General features: G+C 52.3%; 9 protein-coding genes across 9 annotated transcripts; 4 read left to right on the forward strand and 5 right to left on the reverse strand.

Moving 5' to 3' along the window:
* Positions 1-2,222: 2,222 nt before the first annotated feature.
* On the forward strand, positions 2,223-3,219 carry CGCS363_v010472 (uncharacterized protein; the record flags this gene model as incomplete). The annotated part of the gene is made up of 3 exons (XM_036642321.1): positions 2,223-2,430; positions 2,486-2,544; positions 2,605-3,219. 3 exons carry the CDS (start codon positions 2,223-2,225, stop codon positions 3,217-3,219), a joined length of 882 nt encoding a protein of 293 aa, XP_036491500.1.
* A 928-nt stretch (positions 3,220-4,147) lies between these two features.
* On the forward strand, positions 4,148-4,446 carry CGCS363_v010473 (uncharacterized protein; the record flags this gene model as incomplete). Its single annotated transcript, XM_036642322.1, has 2 exons — positions 4,148-4,252; positions 4,312-4,446. The coding sequence occupies 2 exons, from the start codon at positions 4,148-4,150 to the stop codon at positions 4,444-4,446; spliced, it is 240 nt and encodes a 79-aa protein (XP_036491501.1).
* A 207-nt stretch (positions 4,447-4,653) lies between these two features.
* On the reverse strand, positions 4,654-5,502 carry pheC (Cyclohexadienyl dehydratase; the record flags this gene model as incomplete). Its single annotated transcript, XM_036642323.1, has 1 exon — positions 4,654-5,502. The coding sequence occupies one exon, from the start codon at positions 5,500-5,502 to the stop codon at positions 4,654-4,656; it is 849 nt and encodes a 282-aa protein (XP_036491498.1).
* An 863-nt stretch (positions 5,503-6,365) lies between these two features.
* Positions 6,366-7,746, forward strand: CGCS363_v010475 (uncharacterized protein; the record flags this gene model as incomplete). Its single annotated transcript, XM_036642324.1, has 3 exons — positions 6,366-6,464; positions 6,517-7,219; positions 7,283-7,746. The coding sequence occupies 3 exons, from the start codon at positions 6,366-6,368 to the stop codon at positions 7,744-7,746; spliced, it is 1,266 nt and encodes a 421-aa protein (XP_036491499.1).
* A 465-nt stretch (positions 7,747-8,211) lies between these two features.
* Positions 8,212-8,501, reverse strand: CGCS363_v010476 (uncharacterized protein; the record flags this gene model as incomplete). Its single annotated transcript, XM_036642325.1, has 2 exons — positions 8,212-8,214; positions 8,277-8,501. 2 exons carry the CDS (start codon positions 8,499-8,501, stop codon positions 8,212-8,214), a joined length of 228 nt encoding a protein of 75 aa, XP_036491496.1.
* A 2,055-nt stretch (positions 8,502-10,556) lies between these two features.
* Positions 10,557-12,931, reverse strand: CGCS363_v010477 (Ophiobolin F synthase; the record flags this gene model as incomplete). The annotated part of the gene is made up of 3 exons (XM_036642326.1): positions 10,557-12,428; positions 12,500-12,531; positions 12,607-12,931. 3 exons carry the CDS (start codon positions 12,929-12,931, stop codon positions 10,557-10,559), a joined length of 2,229 nt encoding a protein of 742 aa, XP_036491497.1.
* Positions 12,932-13,567: 636 nt separating this feature from the next.
* aclL-0 (Cytochrome P450 monooxygenase aclL) lies at positions 13,568-15,195 on the forward strand (the record flags this gene model as incomplete). The annotated part of the gene is made up of 2 exons (XM_036642327.1): positions 13,568-14,773; positions 14,842-15,195. The coding sequence occupies 2 exons, from the start codon at positions 13,568-13,570 to the stop codon at positions 15,193-15,195; spliced, it is 1,560 nt and encodes a 519-aa protein (XP_036491504.1).
* A 1,013-nt stretch (positions 15,196-16,208) lies between these two features.
* On the reverse strand, positions 16,209-16,959 carry CGCS363_v010479 (uncharacterized protein; the record flags this gene model as incomplete). The annotated part of the gene is made up of 2 exons (XM_036642328.1): positions 16,209-16,811; positions 16,861-16,959. 2 exons carry the CDS (start codon positions 16,957-16,959, stop codon positions 16,209-16,211), a joined length of 702 nt encoding a protein of 233 aa, XP_036491505.1.
* A 538-nt stretch (positions 16,960-17,497) lies between these two features.
* Positions 17,498-19,024, reverse strand: melO (Tyrosinase; the record flags this gene model as incomplete). Its single annotated transcript, XM_036642329.1, has 2 exons — positions 17,498-17,914; positions 17,966-19,024. 2 exons carry the CDS (start codon positions 19,022-19,024, stop codon positions 17,498-17,500), a joined length of 1,476 nt encoding a protein of 491 aa, XP_036492357.1.
* Between the last annotated feature and the right edge of the window lie 108 nt (positions 19,025-19,132).

The following is a 19,132-nucleotide window of genomic DNA, read 5'->3' on the forward strand; positions in this document are numbered from 1 at the left end:
TCGCCGTCAATAATTCATGTTGGCAACTTATTTCGGTGCTGGACATAAGCCTCGTGGGCAAGTAGACCATGGAAAGGTTTGTATCTTTGCGTTCTTTAATCGATTCAATAAGTTCATCTCAATTCCATCTGAATAAGAAGAAATTTTCATGTCTGCGGAGTAGCTTCGGGGAGATAAGGACCGGACGCTTAACGCGCGTTGCAGTGCTAGAGAACTCAAAAGATTAAACGGGCGTCTGAACTATCGCGGTTGCAAAATATTAACCATGTCTGTAGCTTTGACATTTACTAGGTCTGGTCCCCTCTAAATTGGGGGCATCCTGAGATCGAGGAGGCGGTTGAGGTGACATCGGCGTTGCATGCGACGGTTCTCCCCATTGTGTTTGATTCGAGAAGTAGGGGCTTTTGTTTCATGGCGACGACGCCGATGACGACGCTTGCGATCGGCAATACCAGGTGTGAAGCACGTATGAGAATTGAGTACGCGGACTTCTAATCGAGCGGTCTGGTGGTCTCAAAGATGCATGTTGATGTTGAAAATAGGCCCTCACGAGATGCCATCGCAACTCATGGCCAAGAAATCATCATTAAACCGTCACCCGCGTGTTTGACGTCAGATGACCGGGAGGGCCGGATAGAGGGTGCCGATGGTGGACCGGTACCGATGCGCTGGCGGGGCCCTGGTCGGTTTTTTTCTGCGGAGGACATGAGCTTGATCGCGGCGATCACTGAATGACGGCTTCTTAGGCGACGTCAGTATGTCTCTACGTTGCGGTCCAGGGTTGATCGCCCTTAGCGGCAGATCTGATGATGTCAAGGCCCGAAAATGGTTTCTTGCAGTCTGCAGAGTTGGAAGAGAGAAAGTCATGGGACAGATTGAGGATGTCATCAGGAAAAGCTCTTCCTTTCCGAACTGCAGTTCATCTGGTCAACCCTGAACAAACGAGACCCAAGCTTTCATGCGCTGGGACGCTAGAATAAACATGCAGTGCTGACAGCTGAGCCCCCTTTTCTCGGCAAATGCTCTTGTGGGTGCATGGTTTGTGCCTGCTGCCTGGCTGATGAAATGTAAAAAAAGACAGAGGCAACAGTCCCCATTAAGGGAGCAGGAATGAACAAGGGACTGTCCTGTAGAGGGCTGCTCTGCTGCATTTCCATCTCATGTCGGGGTGTTCATGCGCCATATTGTGGCAGCGGCAGCGGCTTCGGGCGGCGCACAGAAATGGTGTTCGCGTGGGCGCAGGGGCACTCAGGGAGCGGGCCGAGTGAACTCACGCACGCTGGACATTCTGCTCTTAGCATTGCGCTTAATGTTAAGTTTTGCCATCAACTATTCCCGATGGCCGATATCACTGGAGCGGCAAGTTGCGAGAAGGCTCCATCATCCCCCATGTTCTCCTTTACGCCCGGCTACACCGACTCTCGTCCGCAGCCTCGTGACGAAGAGACGAGAAGGCAGTCGCGGGATTAAACTGCGCTTCCTGTGCCTCCTGGGCGCCTCGGTCCAGCCACCTTGGCAAACTGCCGGCAGCCCGCTACGCGGCCCGTCGCAGCCATTGGCACCGTTACCTGCTTAGGGTTGTTCTGCAGGTATCATCGCTAGCTACGGCGGACGACGCGGTAAGGGAGAGACTAGGAGAATAAGCCCGCCCAACGGCTTTTGATCGTCCTGATCACGTTGGCCGACGCAGCATTTGCTTCATCGTGGTGGTGTGGGAGCGAGGAGCAGTTCCATTCATGACAGGCCTTGTCCTTGAACTCCTTGGCACGTCGGTGGGGCCAAGAAGATGGGGTCATTTTTCTCTGTCCCTCGCGGACTTTTCGTTCGTTCAATGCGACCAATCGACTCCGTTCCAGCTGGATCCGTTGTCTCCCATTGGCGGTTTGCCCTCAGCATGTCAGCATTTCCCACGAGGAAGCTGATGTCTGCCTGGCATTGACCCTTTGGAAATTGCCCGTTCATGTTGGTTACGAGTGGGGAGAGCGACTGGGCTGAGTATGAGCCCGAGGCATGCCCTGGGCTAGACTGGGCTGTCATGACCTTGTCACTCCGTTGGCGTTCGGCCTTCGTGGGCGTATCCGCACCCGTCCATTCGAAATGGCGAGCGCAACAGCTCCGACGCTATATGAAGCTGCCACCCACCCCTCTTGAGGCGCCTGTTGCCATGATGTCTCTCTCGTGTTGTTGTGTGTCTGTCTTTCGTCCTGCTCCCGGCTGTCATTATGAGGTTCTCCATCGCCAGTGCCGTCGCCTTCGCTGCCCCGCTGGCCCTCGCGGCTGACTCTCTCAATTACACGGGGGCCGCCGCGGGGCAGGTCATCAAGGACGGCGTCGAGCTGCGCATCCTGCCCGTCGGCGACTCTGTCACCGTGGGGTATCTCAGCACCGATGGAAATGGCTACAGGTTGAAATTGCAAGAAAACCTGTCTGGTGAGTTCAATTCTCTTCACTCACTCACATGAGAGCGGTATCTAACATTTCCCAGCCAATGACGTCGTCTTCGCCGGAACTGAATCCTCTGGCAACATGACCGATCCGTACTTTGTAAGTCAGCAGTGCATCTCCCGCTTCACCGATATTTCATATTTGCTTACCATATTCAAGGCTGCTTGGTCTGGAAAAACGATCCAGTACATTGCGGATAACGTCCCTCCATCCCTGACGCAGCGCCCAAACGTCATTCTGCTCCACGCCGGCACCAATGACATGAACCCGAACCCCGACATCTCCACCGAAGGCAACGACCCTGCCGCCGCCGCCGCACGGCTCGGGGCCCTGATCGACCAGATGCTCGAGGCCTGCCCGGATGCCACCGTCCTTGTCGCGCAGATCATCAACACCTGCGTTGCAGACCAGCGGCCCCAGACCGAGGTCTTCCAGGGACTCATCCCGGATATTGTGGAGCAGCGACAAAATGCTAGCAAGCACGTTCTTGCTGTTGATTTTGCGGCGCTAGGCGACGGCATCCTACGTTCAGACTGCATCCATCCATCTGACGAGGGATATCGCACCATGGGAGACTATTGGTACGATTTCATTACGCAAATCCCCAAGGATTGGATCACTCAGCCGGTCGGAGACGACCCTGACAGATCCGCCGATGCAGCGTCAGCCAAGAACGTCACAAGCTCCAGCGGCGCCAATGGCATTTTCCAGGATAATTGGATGCTTGTTTTAATAGCTCAAGTATTATTAACTATAAACGTAATATATAATTGAGTTAAACTTGACATGAAATTGGCCCAACAATTGTGCGATGAAGATGGTGAAGTCGTGAGCCGCTAGCAATCCGTGTCCCGCCGCATCAGTTGTCAATGAGTGCATTGATTGTTGAGGTAGACATAGTGATAGAGAAGACTTTAACGTGTCAGAATGAGTCCGCATGTTTAATAATTCAAAAAGTTTCATTTGCACTATGCGTCGTTATCTCACCAACTAACAACAGCGCCTTCGTCTTAGGCCCTTCTCTCACTAACATGAGGCATCATCAGATATATCACAATGAAGATCACCGCGATCAAAGACTTAATTATGCCTTCCAACAACATATCTTGGCATCATTAATGATAATTCTAAGAACAAACCAGCATTGCTACGCACCTAGCATTTTGTGTCATTACCAGGGGGTGACTCAATCAAACGCAAACATACGCCTAAGGGACCTTCTCTAATTGAAGCTTCTCCTCATACCCCTCCAGCTACAAGCCGAGTCTACGTAAACCCCTCCTCTCATCCAATCCGAAAGTGAACGCAGACTCGTGGTTTAAGGCAATAAGCCAGGCCTGGATCAAGTCGCGATGGTTCCGACCCCGCCTTTCCAATCGTTCAGATGCGACTGTTGTTGTCTGGTAATCCTTGCCACAACGGTTCGGCGGACATCATCGATGCGGGGCTGCTCACCGTGCCCTTGGTGATGGTGTCCCTGAGACTTTCGCCGGCGACCGTGAACCCCTCAGTCGGGCATTCGGATGACGTTGGACTGTCACATGCCCCTCAAATTATGAAAACTCAATGAGAATATATCAGCTGAGGTTCGCCCACTATCCAGCCTTGCCACAGTGAGTGCGCCTGTCGTTCAGTAAGACTTCTGACGCTCACACTACTACCATCAGCTATAATCAAGAATACCGTCGTTGAAAATTTTACAATGTCGAACAGGAAGGATCACGGTCTGAAGCAGCATGGACTGTCGGATGACGCTGTGGAGGCTGGACATGACTTCATCCACGATGCTGAGGTCGAGGAGGAGAGGGTGAGTTTGATTCTGTGTGTCTTCCCTGTGGCGACAGCATGCTGAATGTGCTTGTCCAGAGACACAGTGGTGATGCGGCCACGATGCCTTCCATGGCCTCCACCATGGAGCAGGCCAAGAAGAAGGTCGGATTGGAGGCGTCAAAAATTGCAGAGCACCTTCCTGGCAAAGATAAACTGGACAAGAAAGCTTGACCGACCATGGCCATGTCGTGTTCATGCAGCTGCTCTTTTTGGATATGTCGCAAAAGGCGTTCCGTCACAAAAACCAAATTGGCCAAGGACGAGTCCGTTCATGCCGCGCGGGAATTTTATGGGAAACGCTTCTTTTTCAAATGGTCTAGGTTTGTAATTGGAAGTCCTTGAATTTGATATTATTGGTATCTCGGGTGAATATAATTATCATACGCTTGGCCACTTGTAGTTCAGCCACGTCTCTAGGGTCGAGTTCCACGCTCCGCTGCCGAGTTGAACGTGAACCCACGCGTCCACAAAGTGTTTCCACACAATGTCCCTCGGGATGGCATATCCAAGCTCTTCAAAGTTGAACGGCGCATCCGGGTTGGCAATGCAGAGCTGGCCCTCGTGGAGCTTGACCTGCAACTCGACCTCGATGAGATCCGAAATCATCGCGTCCGCCGTGCCATCCAGCACGGCCTGGTAGACCGCGTTGTTGTCCTCCACTAGCACGATCTCGGCGTTCTTCAGGTTCGCGCGGTCAAAGGCCTCGTTGGTGCCGCCAGGGTTGACGGCGACCTTGACACCGGCCTGGTCCAGAGTCGCGAGGTCGGTGAACTTGTCCGCGTCGGCGCAGCGGATGCAAGCCGTCTTGCCGACGCGCTGGATCGCCGTTGAGAAGAAGGCCGTCTTGGCTCGTGCGAGGGTGAGGCTGACGCCGCCCATTGCGATGTCGAATTTGCCTGCGGCCAGGTCGGACGTGATGTTGGCCCACACAGTCTTGATCAGGCGAGGCGGACTGGGGAGACCGAGGGCGTTGGAGAGAGACTGCGCTGCGTCGATGTCGGCGCCGATGTACGTTGTGTTGATTGCGGTGGTATTTGGCAGAGTGGTCTGGTTTGTGACAAGATACGTGAAGGGCTTGTAGTCTCCTGTTGTCCCGACGTTGATGTATCCACGGGCCAGGATGGTGTCGAGCAGAGACGTGATGTTGCCGTAGGCAAGTGGCTCAGTGAGCTGTTGCGCACCGGCGCAGACGCCGAGGGCCGTTGCGAGCAGGACGGGTGTCTTCATGATGACTTTCGTGATGCTTGACCAGATGAGAAAGTATGAACCATCCGCCGAAGAGTGAGATTCCATCGCGGGCTCGTCTCTTTTTATTGTTCTGTCTCCAGGCCGATCCCGGGGCCCCGCAACCTCATTTCCCGGCAGTGGACCCTTATCATGGAATTGGACTCTGCTCTCGATATCGGGGATTCTTCCATTGGTCAATTGGATATGTCAATTGGCGCCAAGGTCGCTAGCTGAACTGGCGTACGAGTCCCGGGCGTGACTGAATCATGAAAGTTTGCCGTTCAGTGAGCTTGCGATGAACGATTATCCGGGGCAACGGGAACGTCACTGAGATGCTGCACGTGTTGTTGCATTCGTCACACTCCTTGCTTTGAGACTCACATGCGTCTTGTCAATCAAGGGCCCACTATTCAGCAAGGGTTTCCAGATTGTCGGGTCTGTTCCATTTCGAGATGAACATCATCGGTCTTAGACTAAGTGAGTCATCATCAGTCCACGGGTGCGTATTTTTGTCGTTGCTTATCGTGATCAGGTAAAGATCTGGCTTGTGTCGGCTCTTTTGTCTTGCTGCGACGATTGTTGTTTCTGCAGCCAAGGGGCGCATAAGCCCTGGTCTTTGATACTAGTCGTCCCAACTCGCGCGGACCTGCTGAATTTGGCCATGGCGACATCCTGACTGCCACACTCCGTCAGTTCTGGGCACGCTGTTGCCTAATCACAGACACACGGATCGGCTACACTTCCTACCGAAACTCACCATCAACACTTACTTAAGAACACAAGTCCGCAAAGAAGTCAACGGAATCGTGAGAATTACATTCTCGGCTGAATAGTCAATATCTTGACCATCACGCTCACTTAAAATGTCGGACCAAACGCACGTAGTTGTTGGCCTTTCCCTGGGGCCTGATAACTATGAGTCTTACATAAAAGAGATTCTGTGCTTGCAGTACAACCGTGAAGTGAGTACACGTCTGATCACGCACCTACGAAGGGCAATGCTGACGAGAAAAGGTCACTGAAGTTGTGCCTCTCCGCCATAATAATGCCAGAGTCTACAGAATCAGTCTAAACAAAGCGCAACAAGCTCTGACGCCATTCAATAAACGCTTCGGTGCCTGTCCCCTGCCCCCCTGTGCTACAAAGATCATCATGCGCTTCTCCGATCCAGCGTCGATGTTGAACGAGGAGATCCGCGTGCAGAACGAAGTCGCGGTAATGTCTCTTGCAAGAGAGGCTTTGAAGCACCATGATCCTTCCCTCGTACCCGAAGTCTATGGCTGGCGCCCCTTTTCCGAAGGGGTTGGATGGACTCTCATCGAATTCAAACAAGGTGTTCCTCTAGGCGATAAGTTCCCCACGCTTGACAGCGAGAAAAAGAGAGATCTGTTGCGACAAATTGCCCAAGTCTTCAAGCATTTTCAGAAATACAAGCCACCTGAGTTTTCCAGAACCTTCGGTGGCCTCAACTTTGGCCCTGATGGAAGCTTGATTGGTGGTCCCACACCTATTGCAGGTGGCGGACCCTGCACGACACTGTCTGATCTCTACCAAGAGTACTTCAAGACTCAGATTGGGTTTGCCGATAAGTGTGACGTTGTCCGGGGTTGGAGAGACTCAGATCTGAGAACCCGATTGCATCAGTTTGGCGCCAACGGTCTGACATCTCTTGTTAGCAGAGTGGAAGCACGACCTACCTTGGTTCATGGTGATTTTGGTACGTGACTTCTTCCCCGTCCAGATGGAGTGACTCGATCATTTTGCTGATTTTCTATTTAAGACGGAAACAATATCTTATTCGACGAGGCCACAAACAAACTGACTGCTTTGCTGGACTACGACTTTGGCCACATTGGCTCACAGGCAGATGAATACTTCTACTCATTCCATAGTATCCACGGACTTATGATTCCCCCTTTCACTGGAGATCCGGAAGAAGAACACCTTCGAGACTGTCTTCTGACCGGTTTCACCCAAGAGGACGTGCAGCGAAAATCAGAATCCATTGACTGGATGACCGCCACCATGAGAGACGAAGAATTTACCCAAGCTGGCGTGGAGCCACCGTCTGACATCCAAGGCATCGATTATCTTTCTGCTGTGTATTGGTTCATTCAAAACATCAGCCCTCCCATGTTCTTCCTCGAACGATGGAGGGCCAAGGCTACCCCTGAACGCATTGAAATGATCAAGCGAGAGGCCCGAAATAACCTGGAGAAGAACCTTGATCTATGGGGATATTGAAGCCCGCACAAATATGCTGGCCTCTAGAAATATGATCTTCATTGCTAGCAGTCAGTCATGTTAGCATTCCTCTTCTGTGGGATCACGGGGACCACGAAGCAGCCGTCACTCTCTATGGCCTAGGTAAATAAACAAATTTACATGTCATGCCTGTGGCCCTTCCCACTTGTAGCCTTGAAGTGTTCTCTGCACCATGCCCTGCATCTTGGTGGAATTCCCCTTGTTACGTTGCCCTTAACTTAGCAAGACTGTGTCGTATTCGATAGGAGAAGGTCCAAACCTCCGGCAACTCTTCCAATCCAGATTCCACAGTTGTGTTGAACATAAGTTCCTATCCCTCCGTAGTTTCATCTCGGTGGACTCAATGGAGAAACATCCCTTTCTCTTTTTTGCTCCTCAGTTGCATCAAGCTCGTAGGTCGGTTTTACCCCATTCATCTCAAGTCGTGGCTCTACTGTTTCCAGCTCACTGGGTCGCCTCCCATGAGAGTTAGTGCGACGCTGTTGAGACCACTGTTGTCCTTCTTGGACAGGAACTTCTGTTGAAGGCTGCTCTTCCGGGTCCACCTTTTTCTTCTTCTTCAAGAAGTATATTCCGACAACCACAAGTGCAATTGCGGCGACACCGCCAACAACACCGCCAGCTATAGCTCCTGCAGGGACACCCGCCGGTGAATCTTCCTCGCCAGAGGCGTTGGCGCTGGTGGATGCGGTAGTAGAGGTGCTGGCAGAGATGCTGGTAGGCGTGCTAGTCATCGAGCACTGAGACAAAAGAGTGGCCGAGGAAAGAGTCGTGGCCAGAGCTGTCACCTCAGTTCCCGTACATAGAAACACCAGCCCATTTACTTCCCCGGTATTCTTGTAAACACCCACATCTTCGGAGGCACAACACCAAAGGCCGTCGTCTCTGTCATTGGTTCCCCACAGGCTCATAGTTGGATCTGGACACTAAATTTCATGGATTAAGCTCGGGTTCCGAAAACTTAGGTAAATGCTCTCAAGAAGATATACCTTTGGATCGTTGATTGCCTGTTTCGTGCAACTATTTTTGTCTATTTCGGAGTAGAGATTAGCAAACCCCATTAGATGCTTATTAGAGAAGGATATTGAGAAATCTAGGTGCCATTTGGAATCTTACTAACCTTTGCAGCAGTACTGATTCTCAAAATCATCTTCGCCACTGCACACGTAATCATCAGGACAACACAGAACTTGCGAACCGTCCCAAGTGGAACTGCAACGTTTTGATGCAATAGTCGAACAGCTAGACTCGCGCCGCATCGACCAACCACCATCGTAATTACAAACATCGGCGTATGCGACGTTTCTGGTGAGAATAATGAGCGCAAAAACAACAAAAAATGCCCACGTTGTGGAAGAACGAAGGCCTCCTAGATGTGTACCCGGCGACATTGTAATTGCGCGCTCTGGATCCGCTTCATGCACCACACTATAGAGAGTTGAAGAGAAAAGAGTGAAATAAGAAGGATCTATTGCGATGGAAAAAAAAGAGCGACCGGTCACATAGAAAATGCAACGGAAGTAGCACAGGACACAAGGAATGGCGGGGCGGCCGCCAACTTGCCCAACCTCGCATGTCAGCCCTGCGGTGAACAGCATATAACGCCAGTTTGGTATTGATTGGCTGCATTATCACACGTCCTATCTGCTGTCGCGTGCCAGAATGCGACAATATTGCTTCTTCTGTGCCGTTCAACGCTGAAAGAGAGCACGCCAGTTTGTGCAAGCCGTAACGTCGACCAGTACAACGCCAGAACCACGCTGAATTGATAACCTAGCGTCTCGGCTCGGACCAGGGAAATGGAAATGCAGCAAGCGGTCAGCATTTAGCGCAGGCAGCGGGCGCTAGGTATGCGTGGGGGCTGTGGCGTCCTAGGCAGCCGCCACTGTCATACTCTTGTTGGTTGAGGTTGGGACGATGGAGGATCCAGGCTGAATTCCACATCCTTTTGTTTTGCTAGGGGGTGGTGAGGCTCCTCGAATGTGACATAGATTGACGTCTGACACTGCGGGTCTCGACAACCTAATATGTACTTCAATACTCCCCAGCCTTGTTTTACGAGGAGGATTCGGTGTGTGTGTGGCCCATCTGACCCCAACTGGCCTCCGAGTCCGAAGTTGCCACATGTAGTGTCATCTGATAATGGAAGCTAACATGCCAAGTACACTCGAAACTCAAGGATTATGGGATATGATTAGGGTTATCTGTATTGCTGCGAGCGCCTTTGTCTTCGGTAAGACAATAAACATTGGGTACAATCTTTCGGAGTGACGTTCCACATGCACATTGAATTGTGTGGCGTCAAGAAACTCAAGCAATCTTACACGTGCGCGCCAGTTCTAAAATGCCCAGGTTCATGGCATTGAGCAGTCTCTTTCTCGCCAGGCTGCTTGTACAATCTTGGAGCATTTAACCCGATGCGGTACGGAAGAGCCAATTTGTTTGTTGCCTCTCACATTGTTCAATGATAAGAGACTGATATCTCGCCCCCTACATGTACGCGTAGGGGGTCTAGGTTTGCATCCCTGTTTCTTGGCAACAAAGCACAAACAGGCCGTCGCTATGATCTATTCGTCCACCATGTGTGTGGTATTCATTCATCTCTCTTATTCATCTGATTTGCTTCTTCCACACTCTTCACCGAATTCGGCATGAACCATTCTGCTCGTCAACGGGTTTGGTCACGTGTACATGTCGAACATCGGGATTGCACACGTATTTGAAGACAACGACGCTGAATTTTAAGACCCGCTAACTAAAGTGCTAAAGTGCTGACTTCTGTTTCTGTGTCATACTTTCAACTGGAAAGTAATCAATCGCAACATCCAATTCTTGCCACCCGACCCAGTTTCGTTCTCCATCGCGGCCAACACGGCTCTCGTCTCGTCATACAAGTCTCGAATTACTACCCTTGTATGCTCCAAGCTGCCTGCCTCCTCCAGCATCTCGCGAATCAGCAGTTTCGTCTCAACCGACAATTTTCCATCATTGTTCGATGCCGAGGCAGAACGCGATGCCCGTGCGCTTTGAAGAATGCTGTGCAGCTGGACCTCACCCTGTTCTTCCTCGCGGTGAAGGGCGTGGATCAGCGGCAGTGTGAAACTCCCCTCATCCAGATCGTCGTATGTCGAGAGGCATTCCGACGTGATATCCTGGTAGTCGTCACGCAGCTGGTAGAGCCTGCCAAGAAGACTCATCAGTTTGCAGGCGTCAAGATGCTTGTTCTGGGTCGCTGAGGCGCGCATCATACGGGAGGCCATGCGAAAGAGCCCGCCAGTCTTTTGCTCTAGATGGCTGTAGTACTCGGGTATCGAGGGCGCCTTGCAATGGAAAGTCCATGCTAGGTCGTGGCTTTGGCCGAGGTGCAGCTGGCCAAGTTCGGACAAGAGGCACGACAAGGCCTCGTCGCCCAGCGGCCGAGCCAGCTCCACGCACTTGATCATGAGATAGCTTGCCGAATTTGTGGTCTGAGCCGTGCCGAAGACGACATGCGCACTCGGACTGCCCCTTCTCACGGGCGAATTGTCTTGGACGTCGTCGAGCATTAGACTGGCGTTGTGCATGATTCGAATAATGGTGCGGATTGTAGCCAGGGCGTCGGGAGGAACGCGGTACCAATTGTCAAGCGCGTCCATCAGCTTGTCACGGGCGCCGCTTGCAGGCCTTGCGGCCGTGTAAAGGTAGGCCGCCAGAATGTCCTTCTCGTCCGACTCGGCAGGCCAAGCGCAGGGCGAGACGGTCAGTAGATCGGCTCTTGTCTCGTGTGAAGCCTTGGCCTTCTTCTTCTGGTCGGAACTGGTATCGGCGGGAGTCATGGTGGTATACTCGGTCCGCTGGTTATCCCAGAATGGTTTGAGTCTTCGTGTGCCCAGACAGCTCGAGACCGGAGTGAGAATAATGCCGTCCGACTCAGGGCCATCTACAGGTCTGCTGACCTCGGAAACATCAAGCGGACGTTGGTTCACCTTTCCAATGTCTTCTCGTCTGGGAAGGGGAGCTGCCGGGTCATATCGGCGCGAGGAAAGGTGCCACAGCGTGTTCCCGGCCATGCACATTTCTATCAGACCGATGTAGTGTGTGATGTGAGGTGCTGGCGAGTACTCAACCATGTAGCTCGCCTTCCTCTCGCAGTACTCGTCCTCGATTCTCGTGATCTCAGACAGCAGGAAGTCCTTGGCGGCATGTTGGTCGAGATCGTACATGGCCATGTAGACCTGCACGGCGCTCATGTTGGATCCGCCTTCTTCGCGCTCCAGGTACGTGGCTGCTTCTTTATCCCACGAACAGTAATCGTGCCACAGAATCATCTGCGTGAAGGCCAGCCAGGTGAGGGGCTCCAGACCTGTGAGCTCCTCGTCGGTGAGGCTGATGTCGCAGCAGAATAGGATTTGCGACCAAACGGAGTAGGCTCCGGCGTCGTAGTGCCGCACGTGCATGTACGAGTCCAATGTCTTGTGCTCCATGAAGGCGTCCTGCCCGCGAACACTAACAATTCCCTTCCACTTCTCGATGACGAGCTTTCCCAGCTGTTCGTTCTGTTCGAGGGTCTCGATGGCGACGCGAGCCTGCATTGTGTTCATTGCGTTGTGCTTGGTGGTATGATCGCTCTGCTTTGACTCAGAACCAAGGAATCGCGCCAATGGTCCGTGGACCTCATCGAACTGTAATAAACAGACATGTTAGTTTTTGGGCCACAAGGAAGGCATTCAGCGAGATTTGGATCTCGACGTACCTGCTCTGGTGTTACAGCATCGTCGGTAAGGTCTGCATGCATTGAGTTAGCGGACCTCGGAAGCATGTCGAGAAAGGTTTGGACCCCTCAGAATCATAAATACTGACCGTCATGACGAAAGAGAAGTTCAGAAAGGTAGGAAATGATATGAAGTCTCTCCGGTATGGCCTCTGGAAACCACAATGCGTTGACATTGCCGCCGATGGGGTTGATGCATCCAACGCTGTCGGCCTTCAACTTCAACCCAGTGGCGTTTTCAAAGTCGTCGCACGCCTCCCAGCACGCCTTGTCGGCCACGTCCACGTGTTTGCTGATTCTCGGACGGAATTTGGAGGGGTAGGCAGTGTTCTCATACAAAGATGCAGGTACCGGAACCGAGGACTTGTACCGCATCGGACCGCAGTCTTGGTAGTTCATGATTGTTGAGGCCATGGCGGGGAGAGACAAGATGTCGCGAGGCGCATACCACGAAAAATGTCAAAGTTGACGGGTGAGGAGGCTGAGGTACAATATGATACAGCAAGGTACCGGAATGGAAAAGGACCACGCAACCCGAATGGATATAACCCAACAGGTGAACAGGGGAGTAGTATACTCAATAATGAAAAGACACAGAGGTCTGCAGAGAGGCGTGAGACGAGATCAACAAGACACTGATAACCTCCCCTGATTGCGAAGGAGAAGACATCGTGGTTTCTAGGTCTCTTGAAGACATATCGGTTTCGATCGACAGACCCCTGGAGTTCATGCTTCAGAGATAAGCAAGCCTGATTGAAGCTCGAGTCATACCGTCTTGAAGGGTTCGCCAAAGCGAAAATTAACACGACGGCAATGCTTCGGAACGCCCGAGATTGACCGTTTCCACCGGCAATACCGTCGTGACTCGTGAACGCGTGACTCGTGAACCGTGCTGGTTCGGTGGGTGCTTTTGGACGAGAAGGAGGCAAATGGAACCAATTGCAGGCCATGGTTTATTAAACAATGACTTCTACTCTGCCATTATCTGTAGTTTCAATCAGGTCGACGGGCATCTTGAAGTTTGTCCAGACATCAACAACATAACCCACCATGACAGTCCTCGGGCTTCTGAGTGAGCGGCTGGTGTCGCTGCCCATGTCAGTCTGGACAGCTGCACTTATTATTCTAGCCTTGATATCCAAGGCGATATACAACCTCTTCTTCCACCCACTTCGCTCCTACCCGGGACCTCTTTTGTGGCGAGCCTCGAGGTTTCCTTATGTTATCCGCTACACCCAGGGCCAAATTCCCTACGACTTGAAGCGCCTGCACGCCAAGTATGGGCCCGTGGTACGAATTGCGCCCGATGAGTTGACATACAACTGCGCTGAGGCCTTTAGGGACATCTACGGGCGCAACAAGCAAGCCAACGGCGAGACCACGCTCTTCAACAAGGACCCCATCTTATACTCAGCTGTCTTTGCCGAACACAAGGCACTGATTGATTCGGACGGCGACGAGCACCGGCCGCAGAAGCGGACGCTTGCGTATGCCTTCTCGCATCAGGCTTTGGTTGAACGGGGCCACATCATCACGGGATGCATTGACAGGATGATCGAGGGCCTGAACGCCCATATTCGGTCGCCCTCGCTCTCGGATGATGGCAGTTCGGCCGTGGTTGACATCGGGGCGTGGACCGAGAATGCGCTCTTCGATCTCGGCGGACAACTCACGGTGGGACGCGACCTCAACGCCATCATGTCGCAGGGAACCGTTCACCCTTCACTGGCCCTCTTCAAAAGGCTTTTTGACTGGGTTCAGTGCTATTATCTGCAGTTCCGCCGAAGCCCCAAGATCCTAGTCAACGCCATCGAGGGCATGCCTGGATTCACGGGCTACGACTGCGTGTTGCCGGTCAAGGAGGTCCACGACATGGTCCTCAAGCGAATGGCCGATGAGAAGCATGCTGGCGGAGACAACTCTGGCGATTTTGCTTCCTACCTGATGAGCAGGGCAAAGAGCGAAGGCTTGCAAGACGACAAGGTCTGGATCAACTGTGTGCACTTGATCCTCGGAACCCCAGAAGCTATGCCGTCTTCCATCATCAGCACCATCTACCACTTGTTGACAACGCCCTACGCATACGCCGAAGCCGTGAAAGAGATCCGGGCGGCCTTCAAGTCATCGGATGAAATCACGGCTCAGGATGTTCAGAACCTGCCCTACCTGCTTGCTTGCTTCCGAGAGACGCTGCGCAGACGTCCAACCATCCCAGGAACTCTCACTCGCCAGGTCCCTCCAGCTGGCGCCCAAATTGTAGGTTTCTTGTGTCCTCATCTCTCTCTCTCTCTCTTTTCATCTGTGTGTCTAACCAAAACCCCCAGTGCGGCGAGTTCGTCCGAGGAGGCACAATTGTTGGCGTCAACCAGTTCGCAACCTCACGATCAGCCTCCAACTTCTACGACGCCGACTCTTATCGGCCCGAGCGATGGCTTGATGACAGACCAGCTGAGTTTGAGAGCGACGACCGCGATGCCTTCAACCCCTTCGGCTACGGCCCCAGGAAGTGCATTGCGAGAAATCTAGCCCATCTCACCACCCAGACCTTCCTCGCTAAGTTGCTTTGGGAGTTCGACATGGAGCTCGATGAGTCGTGTCGGAACTGGGATGACCAGGGGCTTTATGTTCTTGCACGGCGGGGTCCGCTGCTGGTAAATTTGAGGAAGGCGGCCCATTGATTGCTGGTGAATGCGTTGCTGGACAGGTTGGAAAGTCACTGGTTGGACAGAAATAGTGCTCCAGACAGTTAAAGGCGGAAATTGGAGATGGTATTTGGGGTTCACCGTAAGCAGAGCAGTTCTTGTTTCGGGCTCAACGTGTGGTCCTTCCACACAATCCCTCCAGATCATCTGGCAAATGGGGGGAAATTAAAGTAACATGAATTAAAAAAAGATGAGAAACGGGGAGAATCAAAGAAAGAACAAAGTGATATTCCCACAGATCCATCACAGCGTGTAGACCCCTGTTGATCACAACATGTCTCTCGACGTGCCGCCCCACTCTCGAGCAACCTTTCTACTACCTCCTACGAAGTAGCACTGCATGCATTTAATCTAATCAGACAGCGCCCATCATTTGATCTACCCGTCGGGTGGTGATCTCGGCCGGGAATGAAGCGGAAGCCTAAATAACGTTGAGCTAAACAAGTGGGTAGTTGCCCTGAAGCGGAACCGGCGGCGAATGGTAGCGAGTTGCAGGAAAACTTGAGTAAGTGATTTAACCGCTCGTAACTGATGTCTTTCATTTAGCCCACGTTGTATGAGTGCCAGTTGTGGGTCAGTCGAGCAGCTCCGGGGGAAAGTTCTCAATAACCCGAGGACGTCGGAAGCCTTCGGTTGCTGAGTTGCAAGAGAACTTGCCAGCGCCGATGCTCTCAATGACGATGCGGCCACAAAGACTGGCGGACCATGAGGATGCAATGAGTTTGTATATTAAAAGTCTTGCACAGTAGATGAGTGGTGAAGAGCACACAATGATTCAATACTTGTTGCAACAAACAGCCCGACATGCGACCAACCATCAGTATACGACGGTCAATCATCCTCGACCCTTGAACAAGCCCCCAGGCTCCAGACCGGGGCCCGCTCAAAGTCGGTCCAATACCCGCCGAGTATCATCGACCGAACGCATCGATAAGACCATTGCAAGCCTAGTCATACGTAGGATAGATGCGTCCCGATTTCTGCAATGCCTACTTCCAAAGCCAGCCCTTACCATTGGGAGCATACGCACGGGAACCCATATCTTTAACATTTTCCTTCACGACTTCCCAAAACCCTTTCACGACATCAGTTCTCGCCCATCGCTCCATCGAATCTCGATCACGAAACCGCGCAAAGATTCTCGCACTGATCTCGTCGTCCTGCCCCCGCAGCGCCAAGAACGTGAACACGTCGTCATCATCCTTCGCTGCGCGACACAGCATCTTCAAAGCTCCGAGGACTTCTGCACGCGCTGCAGAGTCTGTGCATCGTATCTGGGTGTCTTCCATGATGCCGCACTCCGCCTTTCGGCCGCTGCGGTCGAGGAAGCCGCCCGCGACGTCGTAGTGCACGAGGTCCAGGCCCGTCGCCATAACAGGGAGCGCGGCTGGGAGGAATGATGTTGCCATCGTTTCGGACTTCAGGTGCACATCGTAAAGGTCCTCTCGTGAGGAGTATATCTCGAAGGCGAAGAGGTAAGGTGTCCGTGATGGGTTGTCAGCGTACTCGAGGGGGAGCCCAAAGTAATACGTTATAGTGTTGGGCTCTTTGGCGAAAACGTAAGTCGCCAGATCATCGTATGCTGCTTGCCACTGCAGTCGTCAGTACATGGGCAAGATAGAGGAGAAATGAGGGCCACACGTCGTCATAGTGGTCAGGAACGATGTTCACGTTCCCGAAGAGAATCAATTTGCCATCCAGTGATGGAACTCGAGGGCTGATTGAGGACTCAGAAGCCATGCTCCGCAATGAAACCAAGAAGAATGGTATTCTAGCGACTACTTATTTCTCGTAGTATGCGTTTAGTGAGCTATTTGTTGCCATACAAGTTCGCAAGAGGCCGCGTCGCCTTATCTAGGACTATCCTACACCTGAGACCTGATGTGGTCTCTCATTCAAGATTGAATGTACCTCAACACGCCACTACTGCTTACACTGCATCAAGCACAAGTCTCAGCTATACAGTCGCTGCCGGTAACCCCGCAGCCGAGAATATGATCTTTGGTCGCAGGTCAAGGTCGCTCGGAATAACATAACCGAAATGATATTCATTTCCTGACCAATGCGATGCGTATCAGTCACAGCCTCTTTCACGGGGAGGGTCGAGCAGAAGGATTTGAACAAGATGAAAGGCGAAAGAGTGGAATGGCGTCAACAGCAAACTACTGCTACCAAGCTACGAGAAACCTTGTCCATCTCCGACCGGCAGCTCTTTGGATGATCCAGCATGTTGAGAGCCGCGGTACGCTTCTGGCAGCGCCAGAGCAACATCCGACATTCAACCCCTCAGCGCACCCAACTCGACCTCAATAGGTTGCCCATCGATTGTGTCGATGCCATCGGGGTGCTCTCTGGTATGCACAAGAGCGAAGAAGTCCATGTCTTCGATCTCTTCGTCGGTGAAGTTGGTCAACTGTGTGTGGGATCTCACATCCAGATAGTTCTGGCAGTTCTCGCAGCTGTCGACTTCCCATCGGCTCAGTATAGGCTTGATGTCAATAACCTTCTCAGGCCCCCCGTTCTGTCCTTTCACCCATGTGGAGACGATAAAGGATCCACGAATCTTCGACCGATTGATTCCGCTTACAGTCAGCTTCGGGGCGTTGACCGCGTCGGCTTCCCGAATGGTTGCATGAACCTTCTGCCACTGGGGCTTTGCGTAGTTATAGCCAAGCTTGACAGTGTCGATGACATCCTGATCTTGTTAGTCATCTACACAGACCGGACCAAGTATTGATTTATTCACCTTCGAGGTCATCCATCGCTCGGTTCCCGTATTGGGATCTTTCATGGTGAATGGTTCAAGTGGCGTGTCGATGTCAGCCCCCTTGCTACCCTGCATGCCGGGGATAATGTCGAGATGATCCTTCTGGCCGTGCTGGTCCTGCCACTTCCAGAACATGTAGTCAATGAAGCAATGGTGGAAGTAAAAGACGGGGTCGAAGGCTGCCGTCTCATTCTCTCCCATGTCGCCTTGCGAAGCTGAATGAACAGATGGGGCACCAGGGACTTGGAAGCCACCAATGGCCAGATGCATAGAGTTGTGAGGCAACTCAAGTGGGACAACAGTGGGGACTTGAGGGTTTCCCGCATTCATCGTATTCCATTCCTGGGCGGAAGCTATGTTGGAGAACACCGTGTAACTCGGTGCGTCCAGGGACTGGTGGTAGTTCTCTGCCACGCCAGGAAAAGACCCAGGTGCGAGCCACTTCCTGATGTTCTCATCCAAAGCTCCGGTGATCGTCTTATGAGGCAGCGCTTCGAGGCTGCTGTTGCGGGATTTGACCTCCGCAACCTCCTCAGAAGCCACCCTTCCGGAGTAAGGATAACGAACAGTGGTGTAACCAACAGGCTTCGAGTGTGTGGCGTTACTGCTGTACTTGAGGCCATCCACGGCCTTCTGCATGGTGTAGGAGTACAACGGGTTGTTGATGGTGTCACCGGTTGCAAAGGTGTAGCTCTTGTCTGTGAAAATGGACGGAAGTCCACCTTTCAGAGAGCTCTTAGATGTCTGGTTCCAGTAGGGCAAAGCGAGATGCCCACATCCTGGAGCACTTTGCAGAGCTTTCTCCACGCGCAAAAGGTAGGCTCTGTGCCAAGTTGGGAAAAGTACATTCCCATGAGGGCAGTACATTTTCTGCGAGTTTCCCTCAGGCCCAGGCAAGCCATGGTAGCTGGCGAGAGCGAAGAACGAGTTGGGATCTTCCGGGCTGAGCTTGCCGATGTAGTCGAAAGCTCGAATCAGAGTATCACGCTCCGATTGAGATAGCGTCTCAATATCCTTTCTGACGTGTGACTTAAACATGGTGGTGACAGTTACAGTTGTAGGTAGGTAATTGAGACGAGGATACGTGAATTAAAGACTAGCTAGTGACAATGAAGTGAATGGAACTGATAGATTTCTGCTTCGCTT

Source organism: Colletotrichum siamense, assembly GCF_013390195.1.
Source record: "Colletotrichum siamense strain Cg363 chromosome Unknown KSG_Cg363_contig07, whole genome shotgun sequence".
Lineage (NCBI taxonomy): Eukaryota > Fungi > Ascomycota > Sordariomycetes > Glomerellales > Glomerellaceae > Colletotrichum > Colletotrichum siamense.